At 33.3% G+C, this 12,576-nt stretch overlaps 1 protein-coding gene across 1 annotated transcript; it reads right to left on the reverse strand.

The window, feature by feature from the left end:
• Positions 1–5,218: 5,218 nt before the first annotated feature.
• On the reverse strand, positions 5,219–12,329 carry LOC147074000 (uncharacterized). Its single transcript, XM_085944436.1, has 3 exons — positions 12,244–12,329; positions 11,681–11,902; positions 5,219–9,512 (listed from the first exon to the last, which is right to left on the reverse strand). The coding sequence occupies exons 2-3, from the start codon at positions 11,891–11,893 to the stop codon at positions 8,271–8,273; spliced, it is 1,455 nt and encodes a 484-aa protein (XP_085800562.1). The 5' UTR covers positions 11,894–11,902; positions 12,244–12,329; the 3' UTR covers positions 5,219–8,270.
• Between the last annotated feature and the right edge of the window lie 247 nt (positions 12,330–12,576).

Below are 12,576 nucleotides of genomic sequence, written 5' to 3' on the forward strand. Positions count from 1 at the left end.
AAACTTTTAACTAAGTATTCATTTCACAAAATCTTATTATATTATGATAATAAATTATAATTATTCAAAATTATATTGAATGACTAAAATTTTTAATATTTAGTTAGAAAACTGAATGCAATAGTTTATTATGTAAGGAGATATGAAGGGAACATTTTTTGCCACTATGGTTGCATGTAAGATACAACTTTAAAGGTTCAAATACATTATGATCACATTACTTACTGTCACATGCTGATATGGTGACAAATTAAGTCTATGGTTTCGTCATTCTGCAGAATATTTTAAATGATCACTATCTCTATAAATTCAATGATAGAGAGTGCCAACTCTAATGTGTTAGTTTTTTAATTATTATTCATGCTAATTTTAACAGTTTCTATGAGTGAGTATGTTAAAATTACTTGCGATATTGCATCCATTATTTTGAATAAAACCCAACCTGCAGACCATAGATAATTTAATGGAAAATCCATAGAGAAAACCACAAAAAACATAGAATATGCGATTTTCACGTGAGTCGAAAATGTATAGGTATGTAGAAAATGTTAAAAAATGTTCATTGAGTCATGCAGGTGTTGATGTAGCGCGGTATGGGTGAGGTGACCTCATTATTGTTCTGGTGATTACGGTAGATTTTGCTGACAATATTCATTTAAAATGTGTTACGGAATGGGAGCATCAGTCGGATAACATTTTAAATACCAAGAAAAACAACATTACACACTTTTTTCCCTTAGTGGCAGCACATAACGTGATCATAATATATTTGAACCTTAAATGTTTATTTTTTCAATAAGCCGGGTCTCACATCAAAACTCGTCTTGTCTATGTGTCGATATGACATCATCGTTATTCACAAAATACAAGTTGCCAAATGGAGCACCACAGATTAATCGAATACGACTGTTTAGTTTGAAAAAAACATCTGCCGTTCCAATTGACAAGTTGCATGCTTCTCGGGCTCCAAGTTGATAATGCCAGGTGGCATATAAGCACCTACGAATTGGTCATTCCTATAACGGCTCGCCGATTGCAGCATTCAAATATCTATACGTTTCAACTGTTGCTAAGTAGATCTACGCGGTCTTCATATGCAACACAGGATCACCGTTCTTGGAAGGTTTGATTTATGGCTGTGCGGCAGACGAGGCGAGTTTACGTGTGAGAGCCGGCTAACACACTATTAGTTTAACTCATGACATTCGTGAATGAATAAAGAATAATGGACCATTTTATTATATTCTTTTTATGTTTCCCTAGAATAGGAAATAATTTTTATAAATATTCTCAAAATAAGTATAAATGTGTAGCTGTAAATTCTTGTGGAAAAATAATTCTCTAATATTATACCATTGAATGTATTAAAAAATGTTTTTGAAATGATAATAAAAAAATATTATACTTTATATTATGTATGAAGTAAGCTTGTAAAACATGTTATATTTTTTTACAAGTCAAATCCCCATTAAAATAATCACTATTTTGAAACAAACCATCGACCGTAATGATGCCTACAATGTCAAATAAATTTTTTTGTTACGTTAATCTAACTTGAAATCAGTACTTATTACACTTTTAATCGTTATTATAACATTTTATTTTGACAATTACCCAAAAACATTCATATCAATCCATGTCAATTCAAAAAAACAAATGTCAAAACTTCTCAGACTGTTTATTTAATATATTATGTATGGGGATTTATTATTTGACCATATCATATAATGAAAGAGAGCATCTGTTTCTGATTGTATATTAAGTATTAAAATTGATTTCAAACTTACTAGATAATAATATTAACTCATATCCGTGTTACTATTATTATTATATCCCAAATCCTATGAATTTAAGTACCTATCCAATATAAATACACTATAAAACTATTTGAAATTTTGTTTTATTTTTATATGCATTATGACATATTCTTATACCCTGTTTACATGTGCATAGATTTACTGTGCACAGTAAGAAAATGTATGGGGAAACATGTATTATCCTGCAGTTGGCAAGATTGCGTGCATGAATCAAACAAGTTCGGAAGGTTCCGAATTCAACGCGCAAGTAAGATTATTTTCGATCTGCCCCTGCGCAGTAGAGCGATAGGGGCGACCATGGCAGTAAAAAAACAAACTAATCATTTTGAGCTTAACCGATTTTCAATAGGACCTGTCAGACAGTACTATAAAATGACAACATCACGCCTCGCTTACTCTTGAAGAATGAGATTGGAGAGACAGTCAGCACTTTTACGTGTAAACAGTTATTGTCATGATAGTTTAAAATAAGCACTATTGCCGACAGTAATTCCATGTATGTGTACAGGCGCTATAATGCCATAGATTGTTATCACATTAAACGAGTTCATCTAAGTTCAAGTCACGAGCAAAAAGTTTAATCGCATCACACCATAGCCACCTAGGCCAATGCATTCTTTTTTCTTTCGACCATATCCGATCCTAATAGGATCATATGGGCCTCCTCAGAGTAGAGGTTTGAATGAACAGAAGTCAGTCAAAACAATATGTGTACTTGCCAGACCCAGGATTCGAACCTGGGACCCACGGCGTTATAGTCCAACGCTTAAGCCGCGCGGCCACCGTGGACATTCTACCAAATACATAAATGCTAACTCAATTAATCAACATATCATTAAGAGGCTTGGGATGATTTTGGAAGCTGCCTACAAATTAATAATTAAAACAATATTTTTGTAGGTTGTCAGTTTTTATTATTGATTGTTCTGGTGGTTCTAGGATGTGAGCTGGCATGATGTATTAACAATCTATTTCTGGCCACATGCAGTATAATGGAATGGAATTTAGTCGTGTCTTACCCGCTTACTTAGCTGTTTGCCGTTGATTTGCAGAATCACTGTTGACCGGGCTTCAGTCATTTAGAGCTATGTCTACATTAGATTGCCTCGTCGTTGTAATAATGGAAAATTTTTGGATTTTCTTTTCTTCAAATTCTTCATAAAATTTTTAATCTAATTTTTCACTTGTTAGCAAGTATAATGAAAAGTGCTATGCTTTTTATACCACCGAAAAATCAGGGATCTTTCAATTTTAGGGCACTGTATATTTATTAAAACCTTACATCATGAGTTATATATTTGTAGAATTTAAATTTGTTAATGGTAATCAAACAAACATGAATTTAGTATTTATGGGTAGTATAGGTAAAAGTATACATAGGTAACAGTGGCGAAGGGGAGAGGTAGGCTGTTAAGATCTGACATAAGTGGTGCACACTAAACTAAACTTTTGTCGGTGAAACTTATTTGATTTCATTGAACTAAGGCTACAATATATGTAGTACAAACACTATTGTAAGTTTTTAAAATTCAATTAAACCCTGCATAATACAAACCATAGTTTGTTTATCTATAAAATATCTTAAATTATGCCATTATATATATACATAATTTTAGATATTTTAAAGATACAAGAATATTTTCTATCGATTATGGTTTGGTTAGGCTGTGCTGAATTTTAAAAAAACTAAGCAACACCAAGTAATATGTATTCTAAATTCAACGAAACAAATATGTATGAAAAGGTGTGCACTATTATTTTTGTCAGATCGCTCATAGCAAACTTAAACCATTATGGTTTGGTTTAGACAGGGTTATATTGAATTTGAAAAACTAACCAGCACCATCTCCGAATTGTATTCTTTGTTCGATGAAAATAAATAATTAATATGACTGACTAAGTTTAGTGTGCACTATTTATATCGACAGCCTACCTACACCCTTCACCACTGATACCAATGCAAGTTTTGTATCACGTATGAGGGGCATTTTTTATTACTACCTCGCCGCATAAACACCCAGCTACTCCTCTGAGTTTTAGGCTATATTTAGTTTTTAATTTCAATACCAATTTTAGAGCTCTACCGGACCACAAAGAGTTGAAATTTATTGATATATAAATGAGGTTGAAACAAAATATATGCCTGCCTGCCACACTAAGAGAATCTGTACCTAAATTGGACATCGGTACAGGTAAGGATAGGCGGAGAGAGTTGTTGTGCTCTTGATGATGGTGATAATGACTTGCTTGTTGGTTGCACATTGGCTGGTTAGCCTGTACATATGCATGGATTTACTGCCAGCAATAGCATTCCAATAAAATTTTCACAATAATGACTGCTTACAAATGCTAATTGTCGCGTTGATGGTCGCATTTATCAAGTGTCAGTAAGAGGCGTTCACTGTTGTTGCGTACTACATTTTGAGTGCTGAGCAGTATATTTTGTATATTTGCCACCAGCGTGAAAATTCAGATGTCGCAAACGTTTTTTAATCCATACACGCAGTTTTGCAACTTGCATGACAATACGTACTGCCAGTAGTAAATCCATGCATGTGTAAATTGGCTATTATGATACAGTGAGAGACGTAGTAACATATAAAATATTTTTATAATATTATAAGTTTAGTTGTGTTTAGTGGGGTTAGGAATATTGAAAAAAATATCATCTAAACAAAAAATTCATTATAAACAGTTTATTAAAAACAGAAAAAGTATTTTTAGCGACATTTTCATATTAACAACACACATGCAGATGAAATATTAAAAAATAATTGTCGAACTTCAAAGAAAATCAAAACGTTTTAAAATAAATATTATCAATCTAAAGAATGTTTGTAGTGCTACCAGGGGGCATCTAGTGACAGAACATGAAGCATACAATTAAATACAATGTACTAATAATTTACATTTAAACTGTTTTTATTAATCAATACATAATCAAAAACCTTTTAAAGAATTATATTTTTTTTTAAATTTAAAGATAAACTCGCAATTCAAAAAAATATTATATAAAATATGCATTAAACATACATAATAACGCAATTCGATAAGCATTTCATGTAACAACACTACTAGTTAAAATCATCATAATTAAGTAGAATGCCCATAGCTTAATAATTGGAAAAGCACACTGGCGCCAATCCAGCGGATACAGGTTCAAGTCCTGGAGGGCGATTCACGAATGAAGCAGTATGACCGGTTGCACAACGTAAGCGCAAACCTACTTCAACGAAGTATATTAAAAGTCGACCGGTAGTGTCGAGTACAGTATGCAATTTAAGTATACACGCTTTGCCGGTAGAGGCGCTAGCAACTCTCCGTTTGACATATTATTAAACGTCAAAAATTCGTACGTCGTGAACAGGCTGTTATTCTATTTTTTTCTATCTTTTACATAACTATTACCGCTGAAAGTATTAGTTTGTGTTTAAATTCTCACTTAAATATTTATTGTGATTTTGTAATACAGAAACACACATGTTTGTTTGCAAAATACAACGGAAATTCCGTGTTGTAATATTGTTATATTGGAGACGTAACTATCTTGTTTAAAGATTAATTTGCTACGTACTTCAACAATGAATGATTTAATCATGCAATGTTAACGGTAAGTACTGATTAAATATGAAGTCATTACCAAAATGGATAAAAATGTTATATAATTTCACGAACGTTCCGTTATGGCATGTTTACTTTCTATCTTACTCTAACGCATGGACATGAGGTATAAGCATGCTGAATGCTTTCTCACTGGCATGTATCCATTTCGTTCGAAGCTCTATACACACAATATCTCCTGTAAAACTAAAAATTTTACGTGCTTCAGTTAAAGCGGTGTTTTTCACTGCTTCATTTGTGAATCGCCCTTCTGTCGGGTGTCATATTTTTTACTACAAAAAGATTTTTTCTAGTGTGTATATGCATGTGATGTTTTCAAATGATTTATGTTCAATATATAGAATGTTACATTCTCAAATCGTGTCTTATTTGTTGAATAAAAGAAATATGTAGTTCATTAAATATGCATTAGTTGAAGGGTGTCTGCTATACAGATTATTCCTATCTTTAAAATATTGTTTCATAAATAAAGAGATTCTTGAATAATCCATAACACATATACAATAATTTAACTATAAATACATCCGAGCCTGATGCAAGAGATGTCACAAATCCTTATTAGCTATTTACTTGTTGATCGGTTTAATAACGAATGGCGAAATAAGATTAAAACAATACAGCTGACACCATCGGTGCAAAAGGTGCGCGCGCACAAGAATATAAAATGGCGTGACATCACTAATTGGCAGTTTTACTGTCATTGCGTTTTCGTTAATGTGTGTATATCGACGTTATTTAAAGTTAATGTAATTACTTATATATCCTAAAAAGTGTCTTTTCGAAAGAACTTATTGAACTACATTTGAATGATAAAAAGAATAATATATAATAGGAGAACCTTCAGTTAGTACAGTTTTTTTAAAACTGTAAGTTTATCTTAGAATTAAAAAATGTTATTAGTTATCTTTTCAGATATTATATTATGTACTGATTACAACAATTTCAAATGTAAATTATCAATATATTGTATTAAGTTGCAAACATTGTATTGTTACTATAGATGTATCATCATAATTAGTCCGGTGTTCGAATTTAGAACTAAGCTCAACACAGTATAAAAAGTATTGAATGACAATATATCAAATGTTAGCATGTGGCGTCCTCACTCAGCAGATAACTTATAATGGTGGATCTATAGATGCTCCTACTAGAATTACAATAGCACTACACTTCGCCTCAATATATGTTTTCATACTTACACATTTTAACCTTTTCTATGCCTCACGATATTACGAGGGTGGGTCAATAAGTCCTTAGAAAAGCCGACAGGTGGCGCGACTAGTACTGTAAGCGGTTTGTTTTCATGCAGCGGCACTACCGATTCAGTATGCTGCGAAGTTTCAATCAGATTGGTCGGGTTGTTGTGTGTTTCTCGTACATTTAAAAAAAAATTTGCTTGTTTACAAAAATGGAGAAAATTGAGTTTAGAGCTGTTATTAAACATTTTAATATAAAAGGGTTAACAGCAAAGGAAATAAAAAATGAGTTGGATTTAGTTCACGGCATATCTGCTCCTTCACTTGCAACTATTTGTAACTGGTTAAATGAATTTAAACGTGGTCGTACATCAACAAAGGATGAACCACGCTCAGGACGTCCTGTAGAGGTGACTACACCAGAAATGATCAATAAAATCCACGATATGGTGTTAAGTGACCGAAGATTAAAGTTGAGTGAGATAATTGAGGTTACAGGGATCTCAAAAGGTAGCGTCATTTCTATTTTACATGACAAATTGGGCATGAAAAAAATTTCTGCAAGATGGGTGCCGCGTTTGCTCACAGTCGAGAATAAACGCAATAGGGTGGTGGCCTCTAAAGCCCTGTTGTCGCTTATGCAACGCAATCCGGATGAATTTTTTCGTCGCTTTGTGACTGTAGATGAAACATGGATACACCACCATACTCCCGAGACGAAAGAACAGTCAAAGCAGTGGATTGCGAAAGGCGAACCATGTCCAAAGAAGGCGAAAACCGTAAAATCAGCTGGTAAGGTTATGGCTACTGTATTTTGGGATGCACGTGGAATTATTTTCGTTGACTATTTGGAAAAAGGAAAAACAATAACAGGGGATTATTATGCATCTTTATTGGACCAGCTAAAAAACAAAATTGAAGAAAAACGGCCTCATTTAAACAGGAAAAAAATCCTCTTTCATCAGGACAATGCCCGTGTTCACACATGTTTACGATCAATGGCTAAAATTGAAGAATTGAAGTTCGAATTGGTCGACCACCCACCGTATTCGCCAGATTTAGCCCCCAGTGACTTTTTCCTTTTCGCAAACTTAAAAAAATGGCTAAGTGGACAACGTTTTTTTTCAAATGAAGAAGTCATCGATCGGACAAATGCTTATTTTGAGGACCTTCCGAAAACTTATTTTTCTGACGGTTTAAAAAAAATTGAGAAACGTCTAACCAAGTGTATTGAGCTCCAAGGAGATTATGTTGAGAAATAAAAAAAAATACAAAAATAAAAACTGTTTTAATGTTTTTTTCTAAGGAATTATTGACCCACCCTCGTACTATGGCAGTATCTGACAGGCCACAGATTTTTAACAACATAAATTGAATGTAAAGCGTAGTCTTACTAAAATTGCTATAATATCGATGATTTGTGGCTTAGTATTTTGTGATTATTCAAACAGATGTCACTGTGTGTCTAATTTTTTAGATTATGCAAAACAATTGACAGTGGCTAGTAATTTGAGTTGAAAGTCGGACGAGATAACTCGCGAAATTTGTATGTGTGGCCTGTTGATCACGGCCTCATAGAGCGAAAAAACTCACTGAAGGCTTAGAACCGGTTAAGGATTACCAAAAATTTTCATTCTCACATTTTATATCTCAACGTCGAAGGAAACATCTCAGAATGGACCATTCTAGCGAGTTCAGGACTAAGAAATGGAACTATTTGTGCATATAGTCCTGCTTTTGATAACCTTCTGGTTCTAAATGATTTCTGTACAGTCCTACTTTTGAAACTAGAATATTTCTTTCCTGCCTGCTGTCCGAGCAAAATCTCTTTCAATTCAGAAATCTCTTTCGAATTTTGATGAATCAATTTCATATAGTCATTATTCAAAGAATTTTCTTGTATTTTTGGTTCTGCAACTTTTTGTAAAGTGTCTTGTCTTTTTCGTTCAACTTTTTGTACAATCTCTTCTCGACAATTAGATGGCGGTTCGTCTATTTTATCTCCCGAAATCTTCCTCGATATATTATTCATTTGAGCACTTTTCTGTTTTGAATACTGCATCAATTGTTGATGTATAATTGTAACAGGAGAACACGGCTCATTTACAGGCAAGCTCTGACTCATATCAATAACCTGTGACGGAACATCATTTTCTGTAAACAATATAGGGTGACTTTCATTTTCAATATTCCTTTGTTCATGGACTATATTATCGGATAGTATATTCATTTTAACAGGAAGTTTTTTAGGCGGCTCCGATTCTACAATAGGACTATCTTTAGATAGAAGTGTATCATTAATGACTCGCTTTCTTAAGTTCAATTTCCTTTTAGGTATCTCCACATCCTTTACTGTATCTTTACTTTTGTCAATTGTCTTAATGGACTTAGGAGGGGTCTTAAAAAGATCTGTAATAATAATAGCGTTTGAAAGAGAAACATCTCCATTCTCTTTTGCTTCTATATTATAGTGATCGGTTGGTTGTTGTAACACTATTTTATTATCATTATTGATTGCGGCGAGTTCTGCTGTGGCAGATTTTTTGTTGATGGATGACTTCGAAAATCCAATCGGCCGTTTAGGCAAATGATGGTTATTGTGTTGCCGAGTGAGCAATTCAATATACGGCGCCGAATTCTTTGATCTCTTCTCATGAGGCGGTATAAATGAAAAGCCAGTTATTGGAGAGACATTCACGGTCATCGTGGATGCCTCGCGATCTGTAGGTGAGACGTCTGTTAACAAGTTATATGGATCCTGAATCTCAATTTCTATGTCTGTTTGTTTTGAAAATGGTTCGTTTGGTGAGGAGGAATCACTTTTGTCCTTCGAGTTATCTTCCACGGTAGGTATGGCTGTGTGTATGAGACGATCATGCTGAAATAATGTTTGTTTTTAATTGAAGTTTAATTATTATGGTTCCTATATTACAGCCATTGGCGTAAACTACATACAGGCAAAAAACCGCAGCCTGTCTGGAAAAACAAGGGGTGTTTTTCATGTAAGTGCATATCGATCTGTTACCAAACAGATTAGTCGATTGAGGTGAACGGAAAATACAAAATGAATTCATTCTTCACATTCATGGTATGCAATTTGGCTGGCAGCATCATTGGATGGTTTTTCTTCAAAGATAACAAAATGAAAATGCTGTTGCTGTAAACGGTAATCGACATCGTATAATGCTGCAATTTTTTTATTTCTGAATGAATATACATTTAAAACCTGGTAACACCAATTTCCCACCTCATTCACATGATTTAATAGTGCCAGATCGTTTTATTCGGGGTTATTATTTAAAGGAACCGAGTTACGCAAACCAAGGCTTCGATCCGTTATTTTTTTTATTTCGGTTTTCGTTACGGTTCAAGCAAAAAAAAATATATATCGGTTCGGTTCTGGTTTTCGTTCCGAAAAAAATTATGGTTTTTCCCATTTTCGGTTTAGCTCTCGGGTGATTATTTTTAAATGTATTAAAAATAATTCTACCATAATTTAGAACATTTTATGGTACTTGTATGATAACCAGGCATCACACTTTGAAACCAATGGTTATGCTGCACCGCACGGCCATAGCCATTAATTTTTAAATAATATACAGTATAACCTCGTTTTTACGTGCCCGGAATTCACGTTTTCCCGGAAATCGCGTGTAATTTTTTCAGAACCGATGTATTTCAGTACATTTAATACCCGCATTTACATTTTTCTTTCCCGCGATTTACGTCGGATATATTCAAAATATGCGAGTTAGGCGCGCTTGACAATGATTGGGTCGTGACATTCGAACGGCGTAAGGTGTTTGGAAGGAAAACTCCATGTTTTTAGAACGGCACACGGTGATTGATCGGCGAGCGACGCTGTGATTGGCCCGATTTTTCAATAAAAATTTAAATTGAATGTTGTTTTTTAATAAAACGTTATTTTTTTAAAAACATAAAATTTAAATGTTCTTTTTTTCAATACCCCCTTTACATTTTCCCTCCAATTAGGTTTTTTTTTTCAGTCCCTTAAAAAACGTAAAATAGGGGTTATACTGTATTATAAATAATGAGAATAATGTTGAAATGCCTCACGACAATTATTGGACAACTGAAGTGGTTACTAAGATTATATTAATGCACATGTTTGAACATGTACCGAACCGAAAAAACTGAAGAAAAAAATCGATCCGGTTCCGGTTTTTGTTATGATAAAAATAACGGTTTTCCGGTTATCGGTTCAGTTACGGTTCGAAACCCTTATGTAAACAATCTAACAGAAAATAAAACACAAAAGGAGAATCAGTCAGTGGTCCCAAAATCAGTAATGAGGTTACGTAAAATGGCGAAGATCAACATCAGGTTGTAGGGCCAATGATAAAAAATAATAATTACAAGATAAAAAGAACTTTTTATACCTACACAACGTTTTTAAATTCTCTTGAACCATATAAACTTGACTTGACTAGCTTAAACGATCAAAAAAATTTGTACTTGACATGTCATATTGATTTCCATAGTAACGCACGTATATGCACAAACAAAATACAATTAGGAAGGGAAACAATTTTTATTTTTTACATAATAATTCATTTTTGATACACAAATGAAAAACATACAAAAAAAAAATAATTAAATCTCATTATTTTTTGTTAGGTTGGGTTAATTGAGGTTAGGTTAAGTTAGGTGAGGTAAATTATTAATAATTTAATTGCTAGGACCCCAGACCCCTAGCAACCGATAATGGTGTCGAAATAACTTTTCATACAAAACAGAATTAACTGAAAATGAATTCAATTCTACTCAAAGATGGCTAAAAGTATTAAAAAAAATGCATTGACATCGTGTTCTGATATATTCTAAAAGTTTCAAATGTCTAGCTAGTTGGGAAGTTACTTAAAAATCAATTGCAAGATTTGTACCGGACAAATAAGAAAAGGAGCTAAGAAAAACGTTGTAAAAATAAATATTTTAGTGGGGATTTTGTGTTGGCAGAATATGGCTTTTAAGAAGGTTTGTTCGTTATCCATTCACTCTCTCAGATTATAATTGGTAGCGACTTACTTTGTAATTCATAAACATTGAATCGACAAAATGATACTCGCATACTACTTTGTTCTTCAGTTGAGAGACAGACAGTTTATGGAATTCTGGTCGATTGGCTTTCGCTATCCATTTTGAACATCTATGCGAGTCTCTGACAGGGTAATGGAAGAAGTGGGTTTTTCCGTTTGTTGCGTAAGTGCAGGACTGGTATGAACATCTGCAGCCACCCATTTTCTTTGCCTGAAACAAATACCAATATTTACCACCATCAGAAATTATCTTCGAATTCATTGCAATGCACGACTCAGACTTATTTTATTAAAAAAAATTATTTAAAATATTAAAATTAAATAAAATTTATTTATTTATTTATTTATTTTATCTAATGAAGGTTAGTATACTATAAGTAATATGCATACGAAGAATACGGCAGTTCACGTTATTTTTTAATATTCACATGTAAAAAAAATAGTGTCTTGATTAAGCATCGGATTGAATCAATGTATATGTCATAATAGTTTCTTTCCATTCTCACATCGATCAGTATAAACACAAACAAAACTATTGATATGGCTACTCACCTTACAATTAGGTGTATAATTGTTTTAAAACATTATAATATTGTAAACAAGCCACTTCGGACAGGTTGTCTAATATATTTTGACGTAAGATCTGACAATAGACCATAAACAAATTAATCAAATCGAGCATAGACAAAATTACGTTTCGCGCTTATTCAAAATAATATTTTTATGACATTTTTATTTAATCAATAATAATTATAATGAATCGGAACAGTTAGTCATTTATAGGAACATTCAATTTATACGTAATCAGGGCTCGAAATGGACCGGAGCGCACCGGAGCGCGGTTCCGGTTCGTGAAATCTGTAAAGTTATCGCTCCGTCTCACGG

Source organism: Rhyacophila brunnea, unplaced genomic scaffold, assembly GCF_057557595.1.
Source record: "Rhyacophila brunnea isolate RB1 unplaced genomic scaffold, BYU_Rbru_1.0 scaffold_17, whole genome shotgun sequence".
Classification (NCBI taxonomy): domain Eukaryota; kingdom Metazoa; phylum Arthropoda; class Insecta; order Trichoptera; family Rhyacophilidae; genus Rhyacophila; species Rhyacophila brunnea.